At 31.6% G+C, this 13,080-nt stretch overlaps 1 protein-coding gene across 1 annotated transcript in view; it reads left to right on the top strand.

Annotated features, from left to right (window-relative positions):
• The window catches only part of NPEPPS (aminopeptidase puromycin sensitive), a 73,043-nt gene that overhangs the window by 19,356 nt on the left and 40,607 nt on the right, over positions 1-13,080 (top strand). The window contains 3 exon segments of the mRNA XM_074261318.1: positions 5,455-5,532; positions 10,763-10,884; positions 12,149-12,256. Of these exon segments, the coding sequence (XP_074117419.1) occupies positions 5,455-5,532; positions 10,763-10,884; positions 12,149-12,256 (308 nt within the window).

Genomic DNA, 13,080 nt, shown 5'->3' with positions numbered 1-13,080 from the left:
TATAGCTGAGTATCTCAATGTCCAGAGAGATGAAGAGACCCGTTTCATATAGATGTAGCAGAGCTGGGATAAAAATAAAGATTCTCTTACTCCAAACCCATTATTCTTCCTACTGGACTGTGTGGTCTAGTTCAGGATATCTCTCAAGTAGATAACTAGATTTAGCCAAGATTCATTGAAAGATATAATAACATAGAAGTGTAGTTGTTTGACCTTCTGATTTTTAATGTAAAGCAAAAACATATAACATAGGAATAAATATATGTACATTTGCATACAAACTCACACATACACTTCTGTCAAATATTATCATACTGGATTAATGCTATACTACATGTCAACTTTTTTTTTCTCATTAAAATTTTATTTTTCCAAATACATGTAAAGATAGTTTTTAACATTTCCTTTTTGTGTTCCAAATTTTCTCCCTTTTCTCTTCTCCCTCCCCAAGGTAGCAAGCAATCTGATATAGGTTAATATATGTGCAACTTATAAACTTATTTCCCTATTTGACATATTGTGCAAGAGAAATCAGCTCAAAAGGGAAAAACCATGAGGAAGAAAAAGTGAACAACTAATCTTCTCTCTCAAAAAAGGTGAAAATATTATGCTTTGATCCTATTTAGTCTCCATAGTTCTTTCTTTGGGTGTGGATGGCATTTTCCATCCCAAGTCTATTGGAATTGGTTTTTATGATCTAGGCTAAAAAAGGCCCTAATTTATAACACTGCTTCTGTGTGAAATATCATCTAAATTTCAGACATCTAACTTAATATGAATATAATTTGTTTTTAAATTCTGAGTGAATATAATTTGTTTTTAAATTCTGAGTACTATTGTTCCTATAAGGTTTGTGAAAAATTTGACATACTCTTTAAGAGCATAGTCCTGAATGCTTGTATATCCAGTCTTTCTAATAGCTTCCATTTCCTGGATAAATTATATTACACTTTAACTTAAAAGGCATTTTGAAGCTGTTTGTATTGGTTTTTATATTTATGAGAAAATACATGCTCACTTGGGATATAATCTTTTGAGAAGAGCAAAAATGGTGAATAGATTGAGGAAGAACAAGTGCTCTAATATGAAACTTTATTTCTCAAGTTTTACTTTAGGCAAACCTTAATTTGAGTTTTCTCTTATTCAACTTATAGAAAAATAAGGAAATTTAAAAGAAAACTGATAGATTTAGTCAGAGGTTTAGCTTTAAGGAAAAAAGTTAACAATTACATATAGATATCTTCTATGTACTTAAGTTATTATTTGTGGTAATTAATTTTTTCCCCAGTTACATGTGAAAACAATTTTTAACACTCTTTCATTAAAAAAAATTAATTTCCAAATTCTTTTTCTTCCCTTCTCTCTCTCCCTCCTTGAGATGGTAAATAATGTATTATAGGTTATACATATATAATCATGTAAAACATATTTCCATATTAGTAATTTTGTAGAAGAAAACTATAACAAAAAGAAAGAAAATGAAAAATAGCATGTTCCATTCTTCATTCAAACTCCATCAGTTCTTTCTGTGGAGGCAGTTAGCATTTTTTATCATGATTCCTTTGGAATTGTCTTGGATCATTGTATTACTAGCATAGCTAAGTCATTCCCAGCTATTTGTACTGAATACAATATTCTCCTGGATCTGCTTGTTCACTTTGAATCAGCTCATATAAATCTTCTCAGGTTTTTCTGAAATCATCTTACTCGTTATTTCTTATAGTACAGTAATATGTTATAAATGTCCATGTATAAATAGGTCCTCTTCTCTTTTTTTTGATCTTTTGGGTTACTGACCTAGTAGTGGTATTGCTAGATTAGAGGGAATAGTTTTATAGTCCATTGGGCATAGTCCCAAATTGCTCTCTGAAATGGTTGAATCAGTTCACAATTCCACAAATAGTGCATTAGTGTCCCAATTTTACCACAACCCCTCTGACTTTTTGTCATTTTCCTTTTCTATGAAATTAGCCAATCTGATAGGTGTAAGATGGTACTTCAGAGTTGTTTTAATATGCATTTATCTGATCACTAGTGATTCAGTGCAATTTTTTCATGTCTATAGATAATTTTAATTTATTCTGAAAAATGCCTTTTCATATCCTTTGACCATTTATCACTTGGGGAATGACTTGTATTATAAATTTGACTTAGTTTTCTCTTTATATTTGAGAAATGAGGTCTTTATCAGAGATGATTGCTGTAAATCCCCTTCATACCTCTCCCTGTCCCCCCAGAGTTTTTTTCCTTATTTTTGCAAAACCTTTTAAATTTAGTCAAAATGATCCATTTTACATTTTGTAATGCTTTGTCTCTTGCTTATTTGATCCTCAATTCTTAATTCATAGAGCTGACAAGTAAACCCTTCTTTGCTCCCCTGATTTAATTGTGATATCATTCTTTATATGTAAATCATGTACCCTTTTTGTCCTTATCTTGATATATGGTTTGAAATGTTGGTCTGCACTTAGTTTCTGCCTTACTGTTTTTCAAGCAGTTTTGTTCCCAAAACTTAGTTCTTTGGGATAATCAAACTTGGTCATTTACAAGAATGTATAGTGTTCCTGATATATTCCACTAATCCTACCAACTCTGTTTCTTAGCCACTACCAGATTTCTTTGATGGTAAGTTAGATCTGATATGATGGTGATATTGGGCTTCCTGATCTCTTATCCCTGATCTCTTTGGGAAGGCTTCTAGCTTATCCCCATTGCAGATAATGCTTGCTGGTGGTTTTAGATAGATATTTTAAGAAAAGCTGCATTTATTCCTATGCTTTAGTCATTATTGAACAGAAAAATAATCTTGTTGTTAGATTCCCCCATCATAAAAGTATGATTAGCATAGAGCAGGAAAGAAAGCTAATCATATTTTTAAGATAATATTTAGCAAGAGATTAAAGAGAAAGAAGGATTCTGGTTATCATTCAATTAATCACTGAACCTTGTGTCTTCTAGTTAATTTAAATTTTTACTTTTGCTTTACATTTTACAATGTTTTTACTGCTGATTCTGTTTGGAGTGACATTGTCTCCTTTATTAAACTATAAAATAAGGGAAGAATGGGGGCAGGTAGGTGGTGCAGTGGATAGAGCACCAGCCCTGAAGTCAAGAGGACTAGGTTCAAATGTGGCCTCAGATATTTAACACTGCCTAGCTGTGTGACCCTGGGCAAGTCGTCACTTAAACCCCAATTGCCTCAGCAAAAAGGAAAAAAAAAAGAGGAAGTTATTTGCTATATGAAGATGCAATTTGGAAGGATTGGTAATCTAATTTTTCTGTGTACCTAAAAAGGGAGTTCCTCTGGCAACTTTTCTTGTGATAAAACAAATTTGTAGTGTTTAATAAACTTGGGACTTTGAACAAATGGCATATAAAGTTAATCCTGTGTATATCTTAAATAATTATTATTCTTGTATAATTTTTAAGCCAATTTTTTCAATATATCAGCCTCAGTACAATTAGAATAGATTACTTTAATGAGCTTGTCTTTAACAATAAAACTAATGGTTTTCCAAAAGTCCCTGTGATAAGTATTTTTTTATGTCTTTCTATTGATTCTGTTTCCAGCTTTTGAAGCAAAAGTTATGATGATTTGCTTCCATAAACCTTCAGAATGTAGCTTATCAGAACATATTAAATGTTTCATAGTTAATATCCACAAATAATTGCTACATTTTGTAGAATGTGAATGCATAAAAGATACTTCATTTTAGAAGATTAGTATTCTGTTGGCTCCATCTTTGCTGTTTATTGATAAATTCTGAAGCTTCTTAAATTTTTAGTGAACATTAGCATCCTTCATTGGGGTGTGCTACCTCCTGCCTTGATCATAAAGAAAAATTCATAAATAATATGTATGTTTTGTTTTGTTTTCTCCCCTAAGTGCTGAACATGATAGCAACCTTGGGAACAGGGGACAAATGTGGAGCTAGTCCCCAGCTTTTTTTGATCAGGGTTCATTGTTATTTAAATCTAGAAGGGGCAGCTAGGTGGCGCAGTGGATAGAGCACCAGCTTTGAATTCAGGAGGACCTGAGTTCAAATGTGAATTCAGACACTTAAGATTTCCTAGCTGTGTGACCCTAGGCAAGTCACTTAACCCCAGCCTCAGAAAAAAACAAAATAAAACATTTATTTATTTAAATCTAGAAACTTAATAAATAATATGTACAAATATTGCAATGCTGCTAGATGTCTGGGAATCTTTGTTTTTTGGAAAGTTAGAGTATGAAGCGATTTTGACTTGGCTTAAGTTGAACTCTAAGCGGCTCTAAAGGATAGTTACATTAAAAACATTTCTTTAAAATTCCAGTCTTGGTATGATTCCTATAAGATAAAGAATGAATTATATTAGTTTTATTACACAGGAATTAGAATTGGCTTGTCTAGAATTGTGTAGAATGATGAATTTTAGAGTCTGAGAATCTGTGAAATCAAGAGAGTTGTATGTAATACTGTTCATCATAGCTCTAAATTTTTAATCTTAGGATCTGGATTCAGATTCTGGCTTTACCACTTATTTCCTGTGTAAGCTTGGGCAAATAACTTTTAATTCCCTGGATTTGTTTCCTCATTTTGCAAAATGAAGGCATTGCTCTTCAGCGCCCTGTTAATTATTTATTTGTCCTGTATATAGCTTGTTTGTATTTCTTCACCATTAGATTGAGTTTTTTGAAAGCAGATACTGTCTTTTGCCTTTCTTTGTATCCCTAAAATATGTCTGTTACATGGTAGGCACTTAAATATTTTTTGACTAAAATTCTCTGATTCATCTTGAAATGCAACCTCAATTTTGGACTGCACTAATAAACTTATTTCCTCAGCCTTCCTAGAAGAGTATATCTCAGCATTATATTATACTGAATGAAACCTCTTTGTGAAAAATTACTGTTTTGAAAATTTTTGTGGAACTTAGTTTTTTGGCGGTCTACAAAATGAGATTTCTTTATCCCAAGTATATTTGTATTTTTAGAGGTTGAACAAGATTGACCTTTCTAGCAGGGGAGCATAACTTTATTGCATCTTTGGCCTTCTGAAATTGTGGTAACTTATTTAATCTCTTGTGTATGTGAGAGAAATAGTAGCACAGAAAGGGAGATTTCTCAAATATGTCATAGAAATATGAGGGATACGTTAACAACCTTATTTTTTCTGCTTCCACATTTATGAATTAGCTTAAAACTTGTAATCATTTTCTTACAGAGGCAGAAGTCTAAATTGTTCTGTATCTTGGCATTTAAAAGTCATATTTATATATATATATATATAATATGTATGTATGTATTACATGTATATACATATACACACAATATATACATAAGCCACATATAACATATGCTTTTGATAATTCTTTAAGATAGTAAGTTATTTGCTGTTAATGGAAATTTTGATTTGATAATAGGCTGTTATCTGAATTAAGTTCATGAGTTTAAACTGGTACTCTTTGTTTCAGAAATACATGCTACGGGATTTAACTATCAGAATGAAGATGAGAAAGTTACATTGTCTTTTCCTAGTACACTTCAAACAGGTAAGCAATGTAGTAATATTAAGAAAAAATGAGCTATAGAACTTATTTTTTATTCAGAATATCTTGAGTTTAAAATGTTTTATTTTGAATAACATTTTGAAAATGAATGCTTTTGTCATCCAGTAATTTATGTATCCTATATATTTCCCTTGTTTTATTTTTTCTGGTTATACATGTAATATTAACTTTACATTTTTTTTTTTTTTTTAATGAATCATGTTGAGAGAGAAAAATCAGAGCAAAAAAGGAAAAGCCACAAGGAAAAAAAGTCAACATAGCATGTGTTGATTTACAGTCAATTTCCATAGTTTTCTTTCTGGATACTGATGGCATTTTCTTTCATAAAGTTTATTGAGACTGCCTTGTCACTATTGACAAGAAGCAAGTCTTTTATAGTTGGTCATCACACAGTCTTGCTGTTACTGTGTACAATGTATTCCTGGTTATCCTTGTTTGCTTAGCATCAGTTCATGTAAATCTTTTCAGACATTTCTAAAATCAGCTAGTTCATCATTTTTTATAGAACAATAATGTTCCATTACTTTCATATATGACAACTTATTCAGTCATTCCCCAACTGATGAACATCTATTCATGTTCCAGTTCTTTGCCACCACAAAAGAGCTGTTACATTTTTGCACATGTGGGTCCTGATTTCCTTGGGGTACAGATTTACTAATGACACTGCTGAGTCAAAGAGTATGCACATTTTTATAGCCCTTTAGGCATACCTCCAAATTACTCTCCAGAATGTTTTGATCATTTCATAACTCTACCAACAATACATTAGTGTCCTAGTTTTCCCAGATCCCCTCCAACATTTATCATTATTTTTTCCTGTCATCTTAACCAATCTGAGAAGTGTGAGGTGGTACCTCAAAGTTGGTTTTAATTTGCATTTCTCTAATCAGTAGTGATTTAGAGTATTTTTCCATGTGGCTATAGATGGCTTTAATTTCATCATCTGAAAAATGTCCATTCATCTCCTTTGATTGTTTATCAATTGGTGAATGACTTTGTTTTCTTTTGTAAGTTCTACAGTTCTTTATATATTTTAGAATTGAGACCTTTATCAGAAACATTGACTATACGTTTTTTTCCCCAGTTTTGTACTTCCCTTTTAATCTTTGTGTTGGTTTTGTTTATGCAAAACCTTTTTAATTTAATATAATCAAAGTTGTCTATTTTGCATTTTACAATGTTCTCTAGTTCTTTTATCACATATATTTCTGATCATATATATCCATATAAGCTTTCAGTTGAAAATTACATCATGACTTGTACATTTTTAGTAGATAAATATTATGTTGGAAGATTCAGGTTCATTGAAACTGGTCCTGGGTCAACAGAGTTTTCTTTTTAAATGAAAGAAAGATGAACTTAGTGAGAAAGTGCTCACATTATTTTGTTTTAAGTGAGTTATGTTGTGTAATTCACTATTATTCAAAAACCATGTATATAAATCAAAATTGTTTTTCCTCTGATTTAAATGTATAATTTCAGAGCTGTTTTATCTTAATTTCTAGTTAATCTTCACTCCATTTTTAACTTTTTACATACCATGAAATTACTGATCTATAAGGTGTTTAAATAAAGGAGGTCTGCTGTTTAAAGAAATTTTGTGGGGAATGGACAAGGGACAGGAATCCTTTTGTAATGGAAACAGCCATTCTAGAATTTATCTGTTTTGTCAGTTCAGATGGTATCAGATTTTCTTAAAGCAGGTCATATTTATATTTTAGAAGTCAAGAGACTATTACAGTAAAACTAATGATTTTCTAACAGTGAAAGATTTCTTTGTTTAAAACCTTGTCAGAGCAATATTGATCCAGGAAAATCTTGTAGCTTTGTAAATTTCATCCCTACACATTGTAATTATAGGTAGTTTTTCTCTTCTCGGAGATCTCTTGTATATTGTTTTATATCTACATACATTCACACACACACACACACACACACACACACACACACACACACACACACACCCCACTATGGGCACGTATAAGCATATATGATGCATCTTTGTGTATTATCATCATTGTCATTAATTATTGCCTAGGCATTTATTGCAAGTGGTTAACTCCAGATTGGGTTGTTCAGTATTTGTTGAGATTTTACTTTTTTCACATTTTATAATTTGGAAAGTACAAAGTAAGCCATTTCTTACACTTTTTAATATATTCACATACTTTTTTGTTACGGTTGTGTAAGTGGAAAAGTTTCCACTTAAATTTTTACATAACCCTGGCTATATAGGTATATAAAAGCATCACACAAATCAAACATTTATTGAAAATCATAGTTTCTTAACCCCCACATTGTTACCCTATATGGGGTTTCAACCCACAGTTTAAGAAGCTGGGTTCTAATTCACCCATGTTTCAATTAGTAGTCATTTAAGTGTCTGCTTTGCATTCAGCAGTAGGGAAACAAAGAAAGATAAAAGACAGTCCTTTTCAAGAAGCTTATAGCATAATGGGAGAGACAACATAAAAAGAACTATGCACAAACAAGCTATAGACAGATGAAGTGGAGGTAATAAACAAATGAGAGACACTAACATTCAAGGGGCTTGGGAAGAGTTTGGAGAAAGTGGGATTTTAATTGGGACTTGGAAAAAAACATTGGTGGAAGCCAGGAGACAAACATTATTATATTTGTGATGAGAGTGAGAGTTCTAGACTAAATGTGGTGACAGCCAGAGAAAATGCCTAGAGTCAGGAAATGGAGTGTCCAATATATTGTAGAGAATGTGGTAAGATAAAAAAGTGTTAAAACTAGAAAAGATAATGAAACTGAGACTGTAAGGGCAATGTCTCTTACTTCCTGTCATTTTTGTTGTCACTTGTTGCAGGAATTCTAGCATTGTGTTGCCATGGTTCTTTATCTTGAGAAAAGAAGAGCTAGGACTAGATTCTGACAGTCAGTGGAGAAGGATACTAGGATATAACATTTGGAATTATTTTCAAACTATCTTCTGTGAGACTATGCATGTATCTTTGCTGAAAGAAAGAGGTTCTCATTACTTTGAATTTCAGCAGATCTTATAGGTTGTTTGTCTTTCCTAATAACAGCATGAAATTTTCAGCAGATCATAGGTAAAATGCTAGTAATCTTTCTATTTTACCTTATTAAACTACTAATGATTTGAGGGCAAAAATTTGAAATGGCGCTGATGAAGTACAAGTCCATTTCTTGCATCTGCAAGTGTGCTGGCTAGTTGTCTTTATAACACTTAATCATTGGAACAGCACTTTTCATGGTGAAGTACTAGTAGCCATTCAAATTTAGAACCATTTCAAATCCCCCTTCTTTAAAAAATAATTCATTTGCCACGCTTAAGCAAGGCCCACTGGACTATTACATCTGACTTTCAGTTGAAACTTGTTTTGTTGTTTCTCCCTTGAAAGCAGAGAATGTCTTGCTTTTTTTTTTTTTTTTTTTTTTTTTTTTATTCCCAGAATTATGTATACAGAGAGTAAGCAATTAATAAAATACATGCTTCATTCTTCATTCCTTTCTTCATGATTGATTGATTGATACTCAGGCTTTAAGTCCTAAAGTTCTGAAAGGGACATTCCAAAACATTATGAATAACATAATTAAGACTAATTATGGCTTCCAAAGTGATTGCTTGTACAATGATGGTACTTTTCTGGATATATATCCTAATGTGTTTCTTTATAATCCTACTCCTAATTAAATTTATGAATATTACAAGGAGTAGGCTTAGTCTGTTAGTAAGTAGTAATTTTAACTTGTGAAACATTGGTAACAATTCTATAGTTGTTGATTTTTAGCAATTTTAAATTTATGTCTTGAACCCTAGAAGCACTTGTAATCTGTTTCCTCTGGAAGTTAGTTTCTGATGAATTGACTGTACTGAACTAGGACTAAATGGAATTGTCTAACTTATCCTACATTTTTGTCAGCATTACATTACTTATAAATTAAACATATATAATTATTTGCGATTTGAAAAGTTAAATAAGCTTCAAGGTTCATTTTATTGGTATCTTTTTTAGATCAGTCCTTGACTTTTCATAAAGGATTACAATGGTGTCAAGATGAAGAGTTGTTGAACTTGAGTGAACCTAGATAACAAATATTGTTTATAAGTTTTTCTTAGGGATTCATTGTATACAGTTAAACAATTAAAATTTTTTATTAGATTTTACTATTAACATTGATTTAATTATTTCTGTTATGTACTTGTCTTACATCTATATAAGTGTGTGTGCGCACATGTGTGTGTATGTGTGTATTTTAGATAGGTATATGGCAGAATGGATTCAGGTCCTATCTCTGGCAAATTCTGATTCTGTGGCCTTAGGCAAATTACTAGCCTATCAGTAATTTAGTAATTCTCAAAGACTCTAAGTTGCAAAGTAGGTGCCAGCTGGCACTGGTACAGGGAGTTTCCAGTATCAACAAAATGACAAATCCAGACATTTTCCTTTACATTTTTGTAGACATAATTTGTTATCCTGCTTCTGCTTATTTGATCTAGCATCAGATCATATACAAATCTTACCAGTATTATCTTAGTTCTTTATATTTTATATAATGGCCATCATTTCCCAAGGTTCAATAATATTCCTTTTTATTTATATATTATATTCTGCCCAACCATTCCTATGTTAGTAATTTTAGACTGAAAGTTAATGAAGTGACATAAATGGGTTTATTATCTTTGTTAAATAATATCTAATATGTGACTCTTCTCAAAATGAGATGATTCAGGCCAGTTTCAATGATTTTGGGATGATGAGAGCCATCTACACCCAGAGAAAGGACTGTAGGAACTGAGTGTGAACTACAACATAACATTTTCACTTCTTTTGTTGTTGTTTGCTTGAATTTTATTTTCTTTCTCATATTTTTTTCCTTCTTGATCTGATTTTTCTTGTGCAGCAAGATAATTATATAAATATGTATGTCTGTATTGAATATATATATATATACACACATATATACCATGTTTAACATAAAAATAAGATCTAATGTTAATTGTAATTTTGGTCACATGAACAAAATGTTATACCACTAAACAAGTGAAAGTTATTAAGGTTCCTTTTAGAATTATTCCTGGAATCCCAATTTTATTTATTTTTGTTTCTAAGGCATACATGGAAAAAAAAATTAAGATGCCAACTGAATAAAACTTTTGAAAGTAAGCCGTTTTAAATTTAATTGCATGATAGTAATTTTCACTTATCCTTTGTCACAGGTACAGGAACCTTAAAGATAGATTTTGTTGGAGAGCTAAATGATAAAATGAAAGGTTTCTATAGAAGCAAATATACCACTCCTTCTGGAGAGGTTCGGTATGCTGCTGTCACACAGTTTGAGGTATGTACTATTTTCCTTACTACTTTAGTTTTTTAAGTATTAGTATTTGAAGTAAAGATTATTTCATTATATTAAGTAATTAATCAAATTCAGATAATATTAGACTTAATTGTGTTTGTGGTTTCAAAATCTTTGTCTGATCTTTAGTAAAAACTATAATGGTGATTGAATTTATACTTTGTGTCCCAAAAGTCTCAGCTCAATTTTAAACAATTAAACTGAGCAGAGACTTTTGGGACATTCTGTACCAGCTGCATTTACAAGAAACAAAACCAAACAGATAGATACTGAAGTGGATATTTAGTATTTAGATTGATTATAGCAATGGCAGTCTTCATAATCAGAAACTTTTTTTAATGTTTGAAAAGTGGCAAGTTCCTACTAAAACTGGACCATTTAAAGAATGAAGTTAATTTCCTGTGTAATGGGAAATGTTCCTTTGAGCTTTTAGAATTTTGTCTTTGTCTGAATGAGACTTGCTTTGTTTTCTTTTAAGAAAGATTCAATTGTTAGATCGAGGTGGGGGTGGAAGAGAGTTGGCATCATTTTAACTGTTTTCCTTAGTTGATGTTGTTTTTTTTTTTCCAAAGGTGATATAATTTGTGTGAACTAGTAGAGAAGTACATCTTTTTATTCATTAGGCGATATTATCCCATATCATTGCTATTCCTACTTTTCCTGTTAAAGATTGAAGAACCAAATAAGTTGAAGAAAACTAGTCCTGTGGAAACTTAAAAATAGGGACCACCTTGCTTTTCAAAAGGTTTTTCTATTCCTTAGCTTCGTTACTGTTTTTCTTTTTTTTTTTCCTGAGGCTGGGGTTAAGTGAATCGCCCAGGGTCACACAGCTAGGACGAGTTAAGTGTCTGACATCAGTTTTGAACTCAGGTCCTCCTGAATTCAAGGCTGGTGCTCTATCCACTGCGCCACCTAGCTGCCCCTTCATAACTGTTTTTCATTATTATTTTTTTTTTAATAAGGGAAATAACTTTTCTTCTTGCCCTAGCCTTACTACATGCTATATTAATTTTTATATTCTTTCTCCTATTGGGGTGAACATTATTGGCAAAGCTTTTGGTATTAAGGTTAAAGGAAATGCTGTAATACTTTGTGATGAAAGCAGAATTATAATTTAAAAATATTATTGTTTTTCTTTATCATTAAGGCCTGTAGTAGATGATAGCCAACAGAAAATGGAAAGTTTGTGATTTCTTCATGAAATTTTACTATTTTGCTAATTTAGAAATTATTTTTTTTTCTTAAGGCTACTGATGCCCGGAGGGCTTTTCCTTGCTGGGATGAACCTGCTATCAAAGCAACATTTGATATCTCATTGGTTGTCCCAAAGGACAGAGTAGCTTTATCAAACATGGTATGTATGTATAAATAAGTGGTTTGGAATTTGTAAGAAGCCATTAGAAATTTGGTTTTTACTTATTTAACTTTTCCTTAAGTGCTTTTATTTGAATTTACTGTCTGTACTTTTTTGAAAGAAATGTCATCTTAAGGCATAATTAACTGCAAGTAGTTAAGCAAGAATCAAGTTAAAACTGTGCTTAAGATTGTTTTTATTATGTGATGGGAGAAAGTAGTTTGGCTTTTTCTCAGTAAGCTGCAAAATTTATATTTGTGTTATAAAAGAAGTTGTATTGGTAATTAATCTTATTTTAGAATCATATTTCCATATATCCAGGCTAATCTTACTCATAAGTGAAGTAGCAGTCCTTAGCCTTTAGGGCAGGACTGTAAGCAGTCTTGGTAATGATTCCAGTAACACTAGAAAGACACTGCTCAGAAGCTTCCAAACACACTTCTCTCATGATGACTGATTTATCTGAAATTCCATAGTTTTATTCTTTTGTTCTTTTTCAGCTAATTAAAAAGCAGATATCCCTGAGAAAGCAAATATGCCTAAATCTGAAATATTCATGCCTTTAAGACAATGAGTTTTCCTATTCTTTCTTAAGATCTGATATTATTGACCTAAGCAGGAAGACAAATACTTGAATTGGTAGAAGTAATAGAACCTAATAAGCATAAAATTGGTGGGCCCTTCACAAGCAAACTTTTGTCAGTTTCTCAAACTGTCTGATGTTTATATTTGGTTAAAAAAGGTTTCCAGCTTCCAAAAAAATATTTATAATTCTGATGTAGTACAATATTCTCCCATGAACAAATCATTTCTTTATATTCATC

Source organism: Sminthopsis crassicaudata, chromosome 4 (assembly GCF_048593235.1).
Source record: "Sminthopsis crassicaudata isolate SCR6 chromosome 4, ASM4859323v1, whole genome shotgun sequence".
Lineage (NCBI taxonomy): Eukaryota > Metazoa > Chordata > Mammalia > Dasyuromorphia > Dasyuridae > Sminthopsis > Sminthopsis crassicaudata.
This window is presented reverse-complemented; position numbering and strand designations above follow the sequence as displayed.